This window comes from Alosa pseudoharengus, unplaced genomic scaffold (genome assembly GCF_046254945.1).
Source record: "Alosa pseudoharengus isolate Yale_2024_CS ecotype anadromous, Long Island Sound unplaced genomic scaffold, YU_APseudo_1.1 YU_APseudo_1.1_scf_20, whole genome shotgun sequence".
NCBI classification, from domain to species: Eukaryota; Metazoa; Chordata; class Actinopteri; order Clupeiformes; family Clupeidae; genus Alosa; species Alosa pseudoharengus.
In genome coordinates, this window is record NW_027468664.1 from 3,197,776 (window position 1) to 3,217,775 (window position 20,000).

The following is a 20,000-nucleotide window of genomic DNA, read 5'->3' on the forward strand; positions in this document are numbered from 1 at the left end:
TCTGAGTTGACTGACGGTTGATTGACGGCTGACGGTTGACTGACGGCTGACTGGCGGCTCCATCTCCAAACTCAAGTCCCTGGTTTCTCTGGCTGTTGCCTCCTGAGTTGCTGAGGTGCCTACAGAAGCGGCTGGAGCTTTGTACAGAAGGAGACAGGGAAACCAAGCCAGGGCATGCGAGACCATTAATTAACATTTCAGACTGGTTGGCTGGTTGGCTGTCATTTCAGACTGGTTAGCTGGTGAAGTCACAAGGACCCGCAATAAACTGCAGCTGCAGGTGAAATTGTACAAATGAGGAAAATGGCACCAGCGCATCTAAACACAGCTCTTCCTCACGCTATCTTGAATCGCTAGGGACTGGTTTGCCGGCTGACGTGCATGTCATATGCAGATGTCTGAAATAGAGACACAGACACATCTGAACGGTTGGTTGTGTTATTTTCAACACATTTGTTGTAAGAGTGTACATAGTATAACAAAAGAAATGTGTTAAAAACAACACAATTTGTGTTGTCCCTATCTGAACATAGAGATGTGTTAGAAACAACACAATTTGTGTTGTCCCTATCTGAACATAGAGACGTGTTAGAAACAACACAAACGGTGTTATTTTTAACACATTCGCTTACCTCAGGTAGCCACCATCCCTGGGATGGACCGGGCCCTGTTCTGTCACGAGTCTGGAGGAGGTCCGCAGGTTCACAGCCGGACCAGGTCCACATCAGGACCAGAACAGGACTAGAACCACACGAGATCAGAACCAGAACAGGTCTAGATGACGACCATTCCCCAACTCTCGTTCACCATCCTTGGCTTCATCTCCTCCTTGTGTGTGTGTGTGTGTGTGTAGATAATCTTCTACGAGGACCGGGAGTACCAGGGGCGGCACTATGAGTGCAGCAGCGACTGCGCTGAGATGCACTCCCACCTGTCACGCTGCAACTCCATCCGTGTGGAGAGCGGCTGCTGGGTGGCCTATGAGAAGCCCAACTTCATGGGCTACCAGTACATGCTCAACAAGGGAGAGTACCCCGACTACCAGCGCTGGGCTGGCTTCAACGACTGCATCCGCTCCTGCCGCATGGTGCCCCCAGTAAGAAACGCACGCACACACGCACACACACACACATACACGCACGCACACACACACACATACACGCACGCACACACACACACACACGCACACACACACACGCACGCACACACACACACGCACACCCCGACTACCAGAGCTGGGCTGGCTTCAACGACTGCATCCGCTCCTGCCGCATGGTGCCCCCAGTAAGAAACACACGCACACACGCACACACACACACACACGCACGCACGCACGCACGCACACACACGCACGCACGCACACACGCGCACACACACAACCCTGACTACCAGAGATGTGCTGACTTCAACGACTGCTTCTGGGGTCCCCAGTAAGGCCAGGCACACACACGTGCACATACATACAAACACACACGTTCAACAACTGCATCTGCTCCTGTCATAAGGTGCCCCTAATAACTAACACCCACACACACACACACACACTGGTAATACACAGTGGCATGGCTGCCTTGTGTGTGTAAGCCAGATTCTTCACCTGTCCAGTCGATGTCCCTGAGTGTTGTGCTCTCTGTCGCCCCCTGCAGTACCGTGGCAACTACCACATAAAGCTGTTTGAGCGCTCCGACTTCGCCGGCCAGGGCATGGACATGATGGAGGACTGCCCCGATCTGCGCGAGCGCCTGCCCAGCCGCAACGTCTCCTCCGTTAACGTGATGGAGGGCTACTGGATCCTGCACGAGCACCCCAACTACCGCGGACGCCAGTACTTCCTGCGCCCCGGAGAGTACCGCCGCTTCCACGACTGGGGCAGCGCCAGCCCCACCTTCGGCTCTCTCCGCCGCGTCACCGAGCAGAACTGAGCCGTCGCCCCCGCCGCCGCCATCTGACGAACCCCAACCTCCCCTCCCCCACACCCCTCCCCACACCCCTCCCCCCCCCCCCCCTCCGCTCCCGACGCGCACCCGACCCTTCAGTCCTCTCCAGGGTCCAGTCTGCGGCCAGACCAATCAGGCTTGACCAATCAGGCTTGAGCCCTGACGTGAGGTTGTTGATGCCTTGTTGATTTTGGCCTCAGGGGGTAGTCACGGCAACCCGCAGGTCTCCCACGATGGCCTCGCTGTTTTCCTTGTGTGTTAACTAAACTAACTGTGAACGCTGTGCACTTCTGTCTCTGGTCCCCATACCCTCTCCTAAAGAAATGGTTTTAAAAAAGTCAATAAAGCGACCTTAAAGTCTTCACCATTGTCTTACTGGAGGCTCTGACTCAGCCTGAGTCCAAAGCATTATGAAGCATGCAAGAACTAAGGTGCAGTGTATAAGACACATGACTGATTGTTTCATTGGTTATATATAGGTTACCTTAAGTGGTGAGGTACTGGGCATTTACTTATAAAGGATAAATCCCTTGAGATTAACCTTCTTGTCTAAGGGGGTCATTAACATCAATGCACAGCAAATACAGCACATAAAAAATAGCACACCTGTTCTATACTCAATACACATGCAGATTGTATTGAGTCACACTGTAGTATGCTGAAAACTAAAACATATTAAATCAAAGTTCACGGACTAAAATAAATCCTTAGTCAGGAGGAAAAGAGCTTCAGACGACACAATTAGCTCCATCAAGGCCCCTTAAGATCAGTGATGATGTCGGGGCTAGCCTTCCACAGCACGGGACGCACAACCTGCTCCTCCAGGGCCATGTCATCAGCTTGCTATGACATCACTACTATAAAACGAGGAGGAAGGGGATCCGGCGCGTTCTTTGAAGCGCGTTATTAAAGAACAAAAAGGGCCTTTCTGAGGCGCAGGGCGCGCCAGTCTTTATAAGATCACATGGCGCGTGGCGGGGGTGAGGGACCCATGAAAGAGTCCTGCGCGAGGCCCACATCACAGCCCAGCGCAACTCAAAGAGGAAGAGTCAAAGTGGCCTGGTGTTTGCCCCGAGCACAGCGCGCTCTCAGAACACAAAATACACCCCAACACAGACTCAGTCATGCATGTTTCATATGACTAGGGAGAGCGGCTCTTTCAGAAATAAATATCAATTATTGAAATAGTTAATTAGGCGGCCATAATTGGCGAAGATACAAATGAATACGTAACTTTTGAGGATGAATTATTGATGTGTAAAAAAAAAATTATGCGCTCAGCGGGGAGCATATTTGAGTCTCTAAAGATGAAGAAAAACAAGAAATATGAGTTTTGGCCTTGAGTAATGTTCAATTAAAGCTCTGTCGACTTTGCTGCGTGAGCGCGGAGCCTTGCTAGGGCAGCGTCGCTCTCCGTTCTCCCTCACGCCACAAGCCCTCCCTGGCCACTCAGATGTGGATCACAGGCCCTCCCTGGCCACTCAGATGCGGATCACAGGCCGGCTTTGATGGCTACAAATCTGGATGACAGGCAGCTGAGATGGACCCTATTTGGCTCGAAATTGCGGATGTGGAACAAGTTGTTGCGGACACTGGTACTGGTCTACGCAGAGGCTGGGCCGCTGGGGCAAGGTGCTGATTGATGAATGCGTTTCCGCATGATTGCAGAGCAAGAGGCAGCGATTGCCGTGAGTGGGCCGCTGCACTCACCTTCAGAGAGCTCAGCCTACAAAACATGCTATCTGCAACTTAAAAGACGACACTGCACTGCCGATAGAGAGAGGATTTCAGATTTCTCTTAAAAGACCGGCGCAAATGAGTCTTTCTCTTTTTGTTTTGTCTTGTCACTCCGCGACTCTCTTCATCATTAACGCAATTTTCTTTTTATTATCTCGCCTTTTATCTGCGCGCGAGCAAGCGTGATCCCGGTCCTCCTTGCTAGTGGAGAAACAACAGAACCGAATTTGAAACAAGATCAGGGCTTTTCTCTCACTCCTCTTCATCTACAAGCCCTTTCTGCTGGGCTTTTTTGATGGTGCTCATTGAGGGCGTAAACAGCGCGTTTTGGAGAATGAAACGGCGTACAGACGTCAAAAGGCGAGAGATCTCTCGCTCGGAGCCTCGGCGGAGACGCAGGCGGCTGCCGTGGTGCTAATAGCTACATAATTAATCCTCTGTAGTATTGTGTTTGCTTTTGCCTGGCCCACTTACGCGCCTCTTAAGGCTTATTCCCCGCTGAATGGCCCACTGATCTTCCGCACCACACTGTCAAGAAACAGACAAATTAATGATATATCACAAAACCAGGCCCAGTGGAAAGAACAGAACTGGTATTTTTTTTTAAAGTGGCTAGAAGTAGTGTTCATTACTTTTGAGTTTTATGCATTCTGTGAAACACACACTTACACTCACTCACTCACACACACACACTCTATCTCTCTTCAAATCTTACCCGCACATCAATCTTAAAAAAAACAACAAAGCGCACATGCAGCAGCAGATTCAACACAAAGGCCGAGAAAATTATTCTGCAAAAAAACTTTTATTTTACAATCAACTGAAAACAGAGATATCCTGGAGAGAGCCTCGTCCACAGAGCCCAGTCTGGAGCGACCTCTGGCCAGCCTCCCGAGGGGGGCGGTTGGGCCGGCAGTCAGGTGAGGCATCGATGAGTCTGCTGCCATCTGGGTCAGCAGTGTGTGTGTGGCGGGGGTTGGGGTCAGTGAAGAAGACAAGAGTAGCTTCTCCCTGGCCACAGAGGAGATCGAGACCCCCCCACCCACCTGCAATCCACCAGACCCCCACCAAAGAGGTGGTCAGTCTCTTGGGAGAGAGCGGAGCGCCCTCTAGAGGCACAGAAGGCAGATGGAGACTCGCCTGCGACTACACCCCCCAGAGGTGGTCAGTCCCTGGGGAGAGAGCAGAGTCGGCCAACTAGCTGTCCCTGTGGCACAGAGCATCAAGTCACGCCCACAGGAAACACAAAAAGAAGCATCAGGAAAGGCAGCAGTCAGGAAAAAAATACCTGAAGAGAAATAGAAATATCCTTCTGACCCATCCTTGCGTAGGATCGCTTATCGGTCCCGCCAGACGGTCAATATTTGGATGATCATTCTACATCCATCACAACAGAACACAGAGGCCAAGCTCTGTAGAGGTAGAGAACAGACAGAGAGGGATGAGAGAGAGAGAGAGATAGAGAGGGAGAGAGATAGAGAGGGGGAGAGAGAGAGGGAGGGAGAGATAGAGAGAGGGGGCAGAGAGAGAATGAGAGATAAAAGGGGGGGGTGGGGGGGGGGGGGGTTGAGGGGAGATATGCTGAGTGCAACAAAAACGACCCACTAAGAGCAGTGGACTGTGGGTAAGTGTGATGCAACTGAGGCTTGCTGAGCAGGTGATATGCACACTGATGAATGCAGATCTCTGCTGTTACTGACATGAGTCAAGGACACACCTGGGTTTCTCTGTGTGTGTGTGTGTGTGTGTGAGATCAACTGTGCTCAAAGCCTCAGCCCCTGAGGTTACCCACAATGCACCAGTCTGGTCAGAAGCAGGATTGTTGGCGTTGGTTTGAGAGACTCGCTGTGCTCTACTTCACTACTGAGAGTTCTGGCACACAGAGCTACTACACTCTGCTTGCTGCCGTTAACCGACTGGCCGCTAACCCTTTCTGTCCATGTGGCAGTCCAGTGCTTAGTCCTTTAACTTAATGCTTGGTGTGTTTATTACCGTCCAAGCTTTTAAAAAAAAAAAATCTTTATTCTTAAAAAACACTTGAATGTTATGGTTGGTGTTGACGTAGCGTTCTGCGTTTCCGAGTGTTGGGGTTTTTCATGAGTTCCGTTGGGTTCTGCGTTGCGGGTCTCCCTCCGAGTGGCGTGGTGCCGGGCAGGTTCTAGGGTTCTAGGGTTCTAGTTGCTGGTCCTCTGGCCGGGCAGGGTCTGGGCGATGGGCAGGTTCTCGTGGAGGTACTTCATGCTGCCCTGCTCAGAGAAGTCGGACGCCGTGTGCCCGTCCCCACGCAGCACCCACTTAGTGGTCAGCAGACCCTCCAGCCCCACCGGGCCGCGGGCATGGATACGCGCTGTGCTGATGCCCACCTCCGCACCTACACACACACGCAACAGGACAGGCCGTCAGGGTGAGTGTGTGTGTGAGTGAGTGTGAGAGAGTGAGTGAGTGAGTGAGTGTGTGTGTGTGTGTGCTACAGATGTAGTGAGATGGGAGAATGGAAGAGTTGGAGGTTCCTGTGTGTGTGTGTGTGTGTGTGTGTGTGTGTGTGTGTGTGTGTGTGTGTGTCCGATGTAGTGAGTTGGAAGAATGGTAGAGTTAGAGGTTCCTGTGTGTGTGTGCGTGTGTGACCGATGTAGTGAGTTGGGAGAATGGTAGAGTTAGAGATTCCTGTGTGTGTGTGTGTGTGTCCGATGTAGTGAGTTGGGAGAATGGTAGAGTTGGAGGTTCCTGTGTGTGTGTGTGTGTGTGTGTGTGTGTGTGTGTGTGTGTGTGTGTGTCCGATGTAGTGAGTTGGGAGAATGGTAGAGTTGGAGGTTCCTGTGTGTGTGTGTGTGTGTGTGTCCGATGTAGTGAGTTGGGAGAATGGTAGAGTTAGAGGTTCCTGTGTGTGTGTGTCCGATGGTAGAGTTAGAGATTCCTACCGAGACCGAAGCGGTAGCCGTCTGCGAAGCGAGAGCTGGCATTCCAGAACACACACGCACTATCCAGCTGCTGCAGGAACTGCTCCGCTGTCTCCTCTAAACACACACACACACACACACACACACACACACACACACACACACAAACAAAATGAATAAGATAAGATAAACAAACACACCGGCATGGACTGATGACAATAACAGCATAACATCCAAATCTCAGCCCAGAAAATTAGGACATAAAGAACACTTTCCTACCAAAACAAAAAGGACCCAACAGCATCAGTAATGAATCATGTGTAAATAAGGCCTCTGTACGACATGTGTAAACTAGAAATGCAATTCCAAGGAATTACCAGTGCATGAAAATGCTAAAGTTGTGATGTAAAATATCATGTATAGTTAAAACAGATAATAAAGAGATGGTAACTACGGTGATGCTAGGATAGACATGGTGGTTGCATAGCTTAATAAAAGTTGATAGTTTAAAAGTAGACTGTTTAAAAGTTGAATGTAGATAGTTTAAAAGTTGTTGATAGACAGTAGATAGTTTAAAAGTTGTTGATAGACAGCTAGTTTAATAGATAGTTTAATGATAGTTTAAAAGTAGACCGTTTAAAAGTTGAAGGTAAATAGTTTAAAAGTTGTTGACAGACTGGAAGTTGAATGAATGTTGATATTCAAATAGTTTAATGGCTGTGTATAGGTAGATATTTGACGATAACTGAAAGTTGGAATGGCTCTAATGTTTGCTAGCAGTTATGCTAAGATTTTTAACTATGCTAACCATGCTACTTAGCTAATGTTTTATAGCAGTGCTAGCAATGCTAACCATGCTACTTAGCTAACGTTTTCTAGCAGTTTAATGAATGTTGATATTCAAATAGTTTAATGGCTGTGTATAGGTAGATATTTGACGATAACTGAAAGTTGGAACGGCTCTAATGTTTGCTAGCAGTTATGCTAAGATTTTTAATTCTGTTAACCATGTTACTTAGCTAATGTTTTATAGCAGTGCTAGCAATGCTAGCATGCTAACCATGCTACTTAGCTAACTTAACTAACATTTTCTAGCAGTTTTGCTAAACATGCTAACTATGCTAACAATGTTAGCATGCTAACTATGTTAACCATGTTACTTAGCTAACTTAGCTAATCATTTTTAGTAGTTATGCTAACTATGCTAACTAACATGCTAACTATGTTAACCATGTTACTTAGCTAACTTAGCTAATCATTTTTAGCAGTTATGCTAACTATGCTAACTAACATGCTAACTATATTAACGATGTTACTTAGCTAACCTAGCTAATAATTTTTAGCAGTTTTGCTAAAAATATTAACTAGCATGTTAACATGCTAACATACTAACATGCTAACATACTAACTATGATAACTATGTTACTAGCTAACCTAGCTAATCATTTTAAGTTTTGCTAAAAATGCTAACTAGCATGCTAACATGCTAGCATGCTAACTATGCTAACCATGTGACTTAGCTAATTTAGCTAATCATTTTTAGCAGTTTTGCTAAAAATGCTAACTAACATGCTAGCATGCTAACCATGTGACTTAGCTAACTTAGCTAATCATTTTTAGTCATTTTGCTAAAAATGCTAACTAGCATGTTAACATGCTAGCATGCTAACCATGCTAACTAGCTACAGTGGGTAGGAGTCATAGTTGATGACAAGTAACAGTTACAATGGCTAATCAGTTAAAAAGTTCAGTAGTTTAAAGGGTTAAATTGTTTAACAGTGAAATATTGTAGTGAGGACTTTGAAACAGTTTTTGGCAGAGGAAGCAGTTGAACAGGATGTGTAGTCTTAATAGGGCCAGTTTGTATGCTTAAAGCCTGAGACTGGCAGTTGAGATCCAGGTGGCCTGAACACCTGCCATAGGATTCTAATTGCTTAATGGCCGTATTATGATGTCATAATCAGCAATGTTAAGTCTATGGGGAATTTTTAAAAGTTTTTCTTTAATAGTTTAAAAAGTATAAAAGTTTCAAAGTTGAAAAGACATAGCAACCCGATCTGTTTGAAGACCTACGTTACAAAGTTTGAATGAAGTTTCTAAGTTAAACTGTTCAAGAGAAATTGCGTCTAGAAAAAGTGGTAAGCGGAATAATAATAATAAGAAGAAGAAGTTGCCTAGGAAGAACAGTACAGTGCATTTTCATGCACTGTAATAAATAAGGCCTCTATACGACATGTGTAAATAAATAAGGCCTCTATACGACATGTGTAAATAAATAAGACCTCTATACGACATACGTAAATAAATAAGGCCTCTATACGACATGTGTAAATAAATAAGACCTCTATACGACATGTGTAAATGTGTAAATAAATAAGGCCTCTATACGACATGTGTAAATAAATAAGGCCTCTATACGACATGTGTAAATGTGTAAATAAATAAGGCCTCTATACGACATGTGTAAATGTGTAAATAAATAAGACCTTTATATGACAAACATCAACATACACAATCTACACAGCATGCAAGAGGGCACATTCTGTTCCAATGCTGCAGTTTCATAACTAAGTTCTGTTCATGCGTTTCGCCACCAGAGGGCAGCATTTTACATAAACACAGCAGCAGAAAATCAAACAAGAGAATACCACATAGTACAGTACGCTGTGTTTGGAAAATAGGGTCCCTCTGGAATAAGACCTCTATACGACATGTGTAAATAAATAAGGCCTCTATACGACATGTGTAAATAAATAAGACCTCTATACGACATGTGTAAATAAATAAGACCGCTATATGACATGTGAAAATAAATAAGACCCCTATACGACATGTATAAATAAATAAGGCCTCTATACGACATGTGTAAATAAATAAGGCCTCTATACGACATGTGTACATGTGTAAATAAATAAGGCCTCTATACGACATGTGTAAATAAATAAGGCCTCTATACGACATGTATAAATGTGTAAATAAATAAGGCCTTTATATGACAAACATCAACATATACAATCTACACAGCATGCAAGAGGGCACATTCTGTTCCAATGCTGCAGTTTCATAACTGTTCATGCCTTTCGCCACCAGAGGGCAGCATTTTACATAAACACAGCAGCAGAAAATCAAACAAGAGAATACCAAGTAGTACAGTACGCTGTGTTTGGAAAATAGGGTCCCGCTGGATTTTCATGTAAAAATTTATTTTTTTGCATATTTTGCTAATATAGAGTCTAAGGAACAAGATTTTATTTGTCTTCAAATTTTCACGATCCATCTTTAGGGTTTTTATCTGTATGTTTTAAAATAAGCGATTGTATCTAGTCCGAAAAGTGATTTTCACATTTTCTTCTAATTTTTTGACAATTAATTCCACTTTTTGGACACAAAACCCCCAGATAAAGTAGAAAGGTTGTTGGTTCTAAAACAATATCCATAGTTTTCAAACTTTGAGTGTCTGAAAAGTGTAAAAACACCTCCACCCTTGTTGCCTATGTCAAAAACGATTTCTTAATCTTTGCTTTTCTCGATGCTTTCCTTGACCTGTCATGTCATTCTATTGTCTACCTTAAGAGAAATTTGCCTTGGAAATAATCTATAATAGTACAGGCAACACAGTACACCATTACGTGTCATAGGCATGGGTAGTTGAGTAACAGTAGGCAAAATTAACAAACAAAAGAATATAAGGTATAAACAGACAAACCACGGATGGCCCTCTCACAGCCTGAACTGATACAAAAAACAAATAACTCAAGGGAAAACATTGCTCACACTAAACCATGTGCATTTGCTCTCTTTAAAAGCAACAGGTTATCCACAGCCAACAGGCCGGGCGTGCGAGAAAAGCAATGAAGTCTTAGAAATAAGAATAAAGCCATGTTCTTCCAACAACAACCACAAACACCCATGCGCCAAACATTTCAAATGACCGGCTGTGTTTTCCCAGAGAGGAAGCTACGTATATGATCACCACCCACGGGTGGGCGTGTGCGCCAGCGCTGCAGGTCAGCCTTTCTGCATACACACCTGGCTTTAAAGTTCACCGTCCTGGTAGCATACCTATCATACTGCCAAGGCCTGAAGGGGACGGGGAGAATATTTACTTCTGCTACACTGGCAGAGAACTCATGTGAAACAGACTGTGGGAGGTGGAAGGGGTTTGAATGCTGTCTGGCAGTATTATGAGTGGAATGTCTTAAGGGGGCCCTCTTCCCCATACAGCCTCTCCACAGACACTCCACAATTTCATACTTGGTAGACACCCATGTATCCTGGATTTTGTGGCGACCGTGAAAATGGTTCTTGCAAAAGAGTTTACGTACATTATATTTAGCAGACACTTCTTGACCAAAGTCACTTATATACTGTATGTCAGCTATATCACAAGGGATCACATTTTCCCCAGAGCAACTTGGGGTTAAGTGCCTTGCTCAAGGGCATAACAGTGAAAGCCGGGAATTGAACCGACAACTTTCAGGCTACTGTACGCTAGCCCAGCTCCTTAACCACTACACTACCACTGCCCTCTAGAAAAAGATTAGAGTGCCAGGTGGTAATATAGGTACAGTGTCAGGACCGCACACTGCAATCTCCCAGAAGAACTAAATTTATTGAGTTAAAAACATAACACAACTTTTCGACCCACCAGGGTCTTCATCAGGTGGGTCGAAACGTTGCGTTATGTGTTATGATTGCAGTGTGCGGACAACTACTCTTCTTTTCTTGATAAGCTTTTTTGTCCTGCACCTGGCCTCAGTGAGGTAGGATGTGCATACAACCACTTTGAAGAGGACTACAGTGTTAGGACCACCATGCCTACGATATGCCGCAGCCTCTTCTAAGTGTCTCCTAGCACTAGCATAGACGGAAGTCAGGTACTCTTGATGTTGCATCACCCAATAAGTCGGTGGACTGTCCCTGTGGTCACCTCCAGTATTTCCAAGTAGGTGGTCGACTGGTAACTGTGGCTTCTGACCGAACATCAGCTCGTATGGAGAGTGCTGTGTGGACTGGTACATGGTGGTATTATAGGCGAACAGGAGCTGAGGGAGCAACTGGGGCCATTTACGCTTCTTTTCAGGGGGTAAGGTCCTGAGCAAGTCATGAAGTGTCCTGTTGAAATGTTCACATTGACCATTCCCCTCTGGATGATAAGTGGTGGTTCTAGTCTTTGTTATGATGTATGTGTCACACAGGTGCTTCAACAGCTCCCCCTCAAAGCTGCGCCCCTGATCAAAGTGGATTCTCCTTGGCACGCCATACACATAGAACCATCTCTCAGTTAGAAACTTAGCTACGGTGGAAGCTCTCTGATCAGGGGTGACAAAGGCCTGGGTAAACTTTGAGAAAACATTTGTGACTACCAGAACATTCTCTTGTCCTGTGCTAGCCCAATCCAAGAGAGTAAAGTCAATGGAGATTATCTACAAAGGCTTAGTGGCTAACATATTTCCCAAGAAGGTTCTGGCTTGGGTTGTCTTGCTTTAGCAACCACACAGTGCCACACTCAGAACACCACTTTTGCACCTCATGCCACATCTGGGGCCAGTAGCACCTCTGTCATATCAAATCTGTGGTCCACCCCCAGATGGCCGTAGTTGTTGTGTAGGCTAGTGAGCACTTCGACTCAACACCTTTGGCAGTAAAAGCTGCAGCACTGGATCCCTGGAAGGAGGAGCCTGGATCGCTCGGTACAAGGTCCCATCCTCTTCCTGTATCTGGGACCACTGCTTTATCAACTGCGGACTTCCCTTGGTTCACTCCACCTGTCTTAACGGGTATGTGGTCGTCCCTGTCACCAAAACCACAGGTGTCTGGAAATACAGAGATCAGTCCCTTGCAGGACTTTCAGGTCTCTTTTGGTTCGACCAGGGATGGTGTCCACCATACAAGATTCTGTCATCCAAGAGTCTTGGATAGGTGCACTCGAGGCTTGCATGTTGGCTATAGCAGGCGGCAGGGGGACGTCCAGGCCGTGTGACACAGATCGCAAAAGTGTTAGTGGGGCTCGTGGGAAGCCTAGAAAGGGTATTGGCATTGCGATGGTCCATTTTTTTCTGTGATTGCCCACTTGACTGCAAGGAGTTTGAGTTTCATGGCACTATAATTTGACATGTTCCTCTCACTTGGCCGCAAGCCCCGGCTAGCAAAGGCTATTGGTTGCTGTAACCCATCCTTCTCCTGTGACAGAACTGCCCCAATCCTGCATGGCTTGCATCCGTCTAAGATAAAGGGATGACTGAAATCGGCATAACCTAGGACTGGCGCTTGAACAAGCCATTCTTTTAAGGCTCTGAATCCAATAAAAGTTCTGAAGGCCAACCTGAACCTGACTACATTCAATGTTAATTATCCAATATTCAGATGTTTGTAATTGAAATGTATGCAAATTAGTGAATAATTAATGAGATATTGTTAAATTACATGCATAAACATATATTTTCAGAAAATTTGTAATGCAAAAAAATATTGTCTCTACATAAATAATCAACTAGTAAAGTTTCATAAGAATATCACATTTTTTACCCTATTCACCCGTTCTATGTTGCCTATGGAGGCCAGTTTTAGGCCGCAAATGCTAATTAGCAGGTTTAAAACTAAAAAATTATGTAAATATGATATTCACAATCAGCACCCAAAAATTAGGCAAAATACCCTCTTTACCAGTGTTTTCTCACATTTGACCCCCAAGTGATAGTAGTCCCAGTCTTAATTATGCATTATATAAATGATGATGTCATCTAAGTGTGAAAATGGATTGTGAAAATTTGAAGACAAAAAAAATCTTGTTCCTTAGACTCTATACTAGCAAAATATGCAAAAAAAAATCAATTTTTACAAGAAAATCTAGCGGAATTACACAAGACACCGTACTAACAAGGGGGATATCAGAAGAGAGAGAGAGAGATAGATAGATAGATAGATAGATAGATAGAGAGAGGGATAGAGATAGAGGTCTTAAATAGACATATCCACCTTTTAAAGGTATATATTTCAATAATAAGTGGTTCTATACCATGAGATCCCCAAACAGATGGACTCCATTGAATTTGCAACTTCCCACCACTAGAGGGTGGCATTTCAGAACTTCAAATCAGATACTGACTGAGAATCATGACCTCCATCCAACTTGTTTGTGCCACAGAGAAGGTAAGGTGGCCAATTCAAAGAGGCAACAGACACCAGTGTTTCCCAAACGTTGACTAATCTGTGGCGGACCGCCACACAATAATGTTCTATGTTGTACCAGAGACTTTCTAATGTGGAGACACAGCACTCAAAAAATCCTCCATAGAAATGCATGGGGCTAGTTTGTCACGCCAATATGGCCGTTGTCTACACATATCCCACCCCTTCCTCGCCAAAATGTCGACATGTGACATACATTGAGCCAATCATTTGGTGTGATGTGACTACATTGAGCCAATTATGTGCTGTGTTGTGCAGACATCGTGCCAATCATGTGTTGTGAACTCGCCGCTGGAGCACGGTTGGTGTCGTGAAGCCTTGCAGAAGTGCCGTTCACCCTGTTACGAGTTGATGAACCACTGAAATGATTTTGGAAACATTATTTTAATGTAGAAAAAATTCTTTGGTGTTGCTTTAAATGAGATAAAATCCTTTCATAAGATGCACTTTTGACGCACGCAGCCTTTCCTCGCCCCGCCCCGCTCTCTCTCGTAACGAGCCCACTGCTTCTCTTCTGCATGTGCATTTAACAAAACATCAACAATTGTTTAAGGATTGTTGTTGCCACATAGAGGCATTACATAGAAGACGGCGGGCTAAATTGCTATTAAATCCGCTTAGTTCGTTACCATTCTGCGCAAATTTGTTCAAAACTGCTGCATTCAAGTTAACTCTGCTAAATGTACTAAGTTAAGTTATGCAATCAAGCAGTATCTCTAAGCTAACAATAGAATACTGTTTGGATGTCGAGCTTAGTTAACAGCTGCTTGTCAATTTCGATTAGGTTACTCATGCAGGGCTCTATTCATTTGACTGACTCTGACACTGAATGTTTGCAAAATCCCGATGTAAATGGGAATGGGTGTTTTTCCAAGACTCAAAAGTGCTTGTCCTAAGTACGAACCTTTATTTTAACTACAAATGTGGGAAACACTGAACACACACACACACACCCTTACCGTTGTCGGTGACGATGACGTCGGTGTGTGAGCTGCCGTACTTGTGGATGTGGTCGATGGCCTCCTGCAGACTGTCCACCACCTCGATGCAGCACTCCAGATCGCCATACTCCGTCCGCAGGGACTTCACCTCCGACGGGCTGAACGTCAGATACGACGCAAACCTGGGGCCCGCATGGATCTTCACCTGAGGACACACACACACACACACACACAGAGGTCAGGCTGGGGTCAGTGAACTACACACAAATGACCCAAAAGCTGGGGCCCGCATGGATCTTCACCTGAGGACACACACACACACACACACACACACACACACACACACACACACACACACAGAGGTCAGGCTGGGGTCAGCGAACTACACACAAATGACGCAAAGCTGGGGCCCGCATGGATCTTCACCTGAGGACACACACACACACACACACACACACACACACACACACAGAGGTCAGGCTGGGGTCAGCGAACTACACACAAATGACGCAAAGCTGGGGCCCGCATGGATCTTCACCTGAGGACACACACACACACACACACACACACACACACACACACACACACACACACACACACACACACACACTGCCACCCTGTCTATTGTCCACACACACCCACTACACTGGCACAGACAAAGGGCCTCTATGGCTCAGAGCAAGATGAACACACACACACACACACCCCTCTGTTACCCTTTACAACAACAACATATCAGACACGTGGTTGGGTTACTCTATTACACAGTATTTACAGTACCTTTAGAATATCTATTGGGCCTATGCAAAAACACACACACACACACACACACACACACACACACACACACACACACACACACACACACACACACACACACACACACACACACACACACACACAGCTAGTCGTGCTGCTTTTGGATTTGACACATTAGCGGCTAAACACCGTGAGGTCATGACCCCTGCCTAGTCGTGACCTTTAACCTGCTACTGCATGCGGTGACTGTGAGGTCATGACCCCTGGTGTGGCCTCTCACCCGTTCGGTGCGCAGCATGTCGATGATCTGGTCGAAGACCGGCGTACGCAGCACGTCTCTGTGCACCAGCAGCGTTTCCATGGCGTTGCAGGCCGCCGGGTAGTCACACTTAGAGTCCCGCACTGGAGCAGACAGAATGGGCCAATCAGATCACATGACACGACACAACATGGTAGATGTATGGATACGTATGGATAGATGTATGGATATGTATGGACAGTGTTGGGAGTAACGGCGTTTAAGTATAACGGCGTTACTAACGGCGTTAATTTGTCAATAACGGAGTAATCTAATTCAGTGTTTTTCAACCACTGTGCCGGGGCACACTAGTGTGCCGTGAGAGATCATCAGGTGTGCCGCAGAAAATTACCCAAATGTCACTCACTGGTCCAGAAAAGAAACTGTTGCATCAAAGAATTTATAACCACACGCTCTCATTGATTGTATGATTGCACTATTTGTGGTATGCAGGCATTGTACAACGGGGGCCCCATATCCAGTATTCACAGAATCATCACATATCCAGTTCATAACAACAATTAAATTAGATATAGTCACCTACAAATGAAACAGAGGGCGCTTGTTTCATTGAGCAGGTCTTGCATAGAAGCCATAATAAGGCCATATCTGTGTATTATTTGAAATTTTAGGCTATGGTATGTTTATTTTTTCTTCACACAGGATGTAAGTGTGCCGTGGGACTTTTTAAGTGTCAAAAGTGTGCCGTGGCACAAAAAAGGTTGAAAAACACTGATCTAATTAATTACTTTTTACAACGTTACAACGCCGTTAACGTTACTGGACGTTAAATGCGGTGCGTTACTTACTTTGCATTGATTGAATGAACTGTGTAATCCGAACGCACCCCTGGCTCACAGCTAGTGAGGAGGTGGGTTAATAACGACGTAAGCGATTAGGATTGGCTAAGGCAGAGTCATGTTTCATGATAGCCAATCAGAGCCAGTGTTTTTACACACTTGCCAGCACACGCGCCACACACACGCAACAGCTAAAGTAGAGATTCGATGAAACAGCAGAGGTCAGGAGCAATCCGATGAAAAGTTGGCATTTTCAAGGTGGAGATATAAGCACTACTTCAAATTCATTGTGGTCAAAGGCAAGGTAATGTGTACATTATGTCCAGGAGCGAAGACTTTGTCGACATCCGTTGTAAGCAACTCTAATTTAATGAGGCATCTCACACACGCTAGTGGCCAAAAACACCGATAGCCCCCCTCCACCAGAGATGATGGCTCACCATCCACTAGCAAAGAAGGACTCGGAGCAATGTCCTCCAAGCAGCAAAACCTAGATCTTTCTGCCTCACAACAAAAACCTATGACACAGGCTGAAGTCAACCGTAGGTCTGTCGATGTACAATTGCCCCTTGGGGATCAATAAAGTATCTATCTATCTATCTATCTAGTAAATATCGAAAGTTATGTAGCCTACAAACACCTGTCTGTTCTACTAATTTCAACTGGCTTTTCAAAACTGCTCAAAAAATCCAAATTCTTTGACATATAGCAACTTTTTTTTTAACAGTAACGCAAATAGTTACTTTCCCTGGTAACGAGTTACTCTTATCATAGAGTAATTCAGTTACTAACTCAGTTACTTTTTGGAACAAGCAGTGAGTAACTATAACTAATTACTTTTTTAAAGTAACGTTCCCAACACTGTGTATGGACAGATGTATGTATATATATATGTGTGGATATGTATGGATAGATGTATGTATGGATATATATATGTATAGGTAGATGTATGGATATGTATGGATAGATGTATGGATATATATATGTATATGTATGGATATATATATATATATATATATTAGAGATGTCCGATAATATCGGCCCACCGATATTATCGGCCCGATATTAGCATAAAAATGTAATATCTGTTAATATCGTTATCGGATTTTTTTTGCCTTAAAACCGATAAAATAATCCTTGCGTTACACCCAAATAGTGCCTATGCGCTCCTGAAGCGTTTACCGGCGCACAGATGATGACCTCATCAAGCTGCGTCTTGAAGCATACAAACAAGCGTGGATGGCTGCAGTAACAAACTTGCTCGCTCTGTTTCAACATTATGTCTGTGGTTTGGAATTGGCCATGGCCGTCGTAGCCCCTTGCGTTGGCCGTGACGCCCCTTTGAAAATCAGAGGTTTACAGGCCACGGTGGCCTTGGTGCCCCCTTCTTTAAATATTCTGCTTTACGTCCTACTAATAGCGATATATATTTAGCCTATGGCCTATGGCCAAATTACGCAGTGGAGAAAGTGACAGCGCAAGAAAGTGCGTCCAAATTAACCCATTCTTCTCAGTTGAACTACTCGCGAAGTAGCCTACTCATCACACAGACATCACAAATATCACATGAAAGAGCTTTTTCTCAGCTTTTAAACGATGTTAGCCGCTAATTGCTGTGGTGAACGGTTCGCGAGAAAAGTAAATATCATTCAATTTAATCATAAATTCTACTGAAGGTTTTGCGTCCATCTCCCTACCCATTCATCTTGGTGGAATACTTCAGAACCCTTCGTTTAACATATGACAAACCATATATCAGAATAAACAGCAGACCTTACCGAACAGAAATGTGTAAATCAGTCCCCTGTACAGTTAGCTGTTCTAGACTAATCCCGTTTTGAATTTGCAGTAAATTTCAACATACATGGATGTCTCCAAATTTGGGATTTACGTTTTACACTGTGTTTAAATTGTTCCACATTATTTCATAACGGGCCAAATACAAAACAAATATTACAAATGTCGCCTAGATATCGGTAAATCAGAGGACAGCTGACTATAAGAGTTTGTGAAAGTAGCCTTAATGATCACAAAATGCTAAGCATGCATCTGAGTTTCTTAAAGCTGAGCTGTGCTTAAATTGTTCAATACATTATTTCATAACAGGCCAAATATAAAATAAATGTTAAATATAGCCTAGATATCTGAAAATATTAGATGATCAGATGATTTACAGTTATATGTAATATGTCATGTTTTATGTTTTTGTAATGTTTCATACAGTGATGCAGGTCTACTGCAGTGAATACAACTTTGATAATTTTTATAGCCTACTATAGTTAACTTTGGCCTTGGTGCCCTGACATGTGGCCTTTGTGCCCCCCACCAAATATGCCCAACTGAAGGCCAAGTGGCCTTGCCCCTAAAATGGTGAAATTCCAAGCCTGATTGTGGGTATGGCCCGTTATGAAGGCCAGTCAGTCTTTTAGCCCCGTTCATTGGACTAATACTAAAGGAGGACTTTGTTTACTACTCTGGAAGGTCTGGACTGAAACTTTGTGCCTTCCTTGTTCTTATTGCACACTACCTTAATGTTGCATCTCTTTGTTGTTGCTCATGTAGAGCAGTGCTGATTGAGCCCAGTTTATAATTTCAATGATTGCATTAGCCCAAGTAATGGGCTAGGGACAAAGGCTGCTTAGATTTGTACACCTTAAAATGTTTTATTTTTTGTACTTCACCTCAAGCCTGAAGTATTTTTTGTAGCTCAAACAAATGTTTTCAAAATTGTGCAGTATAGTTGCTTGCCACATTGTAATTGACTCATATTTGTGCATTCATTCAATTAAGGTGATTGAGTTTTAGTTAAAGAAACAGTTCATGAAGCATCCTACAAATGCAGGCTCATTTAACACAGAAAAAGGGTAGCCTGTCATACACTATGCCTGTTATTTTAGTTGGCTTTACATTCTGCTATGTTGCAAGTATTTTTCTTATTTTGCACAGACAATGTTAACATTTGGAAAGCCTTGTTGCATTCAAGAATGCATCCAGTGGGGCATCACAATAACATTAAGCATGTTGTGTTAATTCCACAACAGGAGATATGTGATGTTACCTAAATTAGTTTTGAGGAAAAATAACCCATATATCGACATCGGTATCGGCTGATATCGGAATCGAAATTTGAGAGTTGGACAATATCGGCATATCGGATATCGGCAAAAAAGCCAATATCGGACATCCCTAATATATATGGATGGATAGATGGATATGTATGGGATGTATAGATAGAAGATGGATACGTATGGATAGATATATGGATACGTATGGATATTTATGATGAGGATGGATAGATATTTGGATATGTGCTGTGTTTGCCATGTTCCATATAGACGGGCCCTCACCGATGTTGATGACCTTGTCGATGCTGGCCTCGGCGTCGATGTAGACGTGGCAGATGCCCTCGCTGTGACCGAGCACGGGGATGCCCTTGGCCG

General features: G+C 44.4%; 1 protein-coding gene and 1 pseudogene across 6 annotated transcripts in view; one reads left to right on the top strand and one right to left on the bottom strand.

Annotated features, from left to right (window-relative positions):
• Positions 1-778: 778 nt before the first annotated feature.
• LOC143136812 (gamma-crystallin M2-like) lies at positions 779-1,922 on the top strand (annotated as a pseudogene).
• Positions 1,923-4,460: 2,538 nt separating this feature from the next.
• Positions 4,461-20,000, bottom strand: part of aldh18a1 (aldehyde dehydrogenase 18 family, member A1) — a 33,274-nt gene continuing 17,734 nt past the window's right edge. For all 6 annotated transcript variants that reach the window (XM_076296239.1, XM_076296240.1, XM_076296237.1 and 3 more), the window contains 5 exons: positions 19,908-20,000; positions 15,743-15,864; positions 14,722-14,908; positions 6,593-6,688; positions 4,461-6,045 (listed from right to left, as the gene is read on the bottom strand). The exon at positions 19,908-20,000 is cut by the window's right edge and continues 103 nt beyond it. In XM_076296239.1, coding sequence (XP_076152354.1) covers positions 5,849-6,045; positions 6,593-6,688; positions 14,722-14,908; positions 15,743-15,864; positions 19,908-20,000 — 695 coding nt within the window. In that variant the 3' untranslated portion in view covers positions 4,461-5,848. The remainder of the gene's footprint in view (positions 6,046-6,592; positions 6,689-14,721; positions 14,909-15,742; positions 15,865-19,907) is intronic.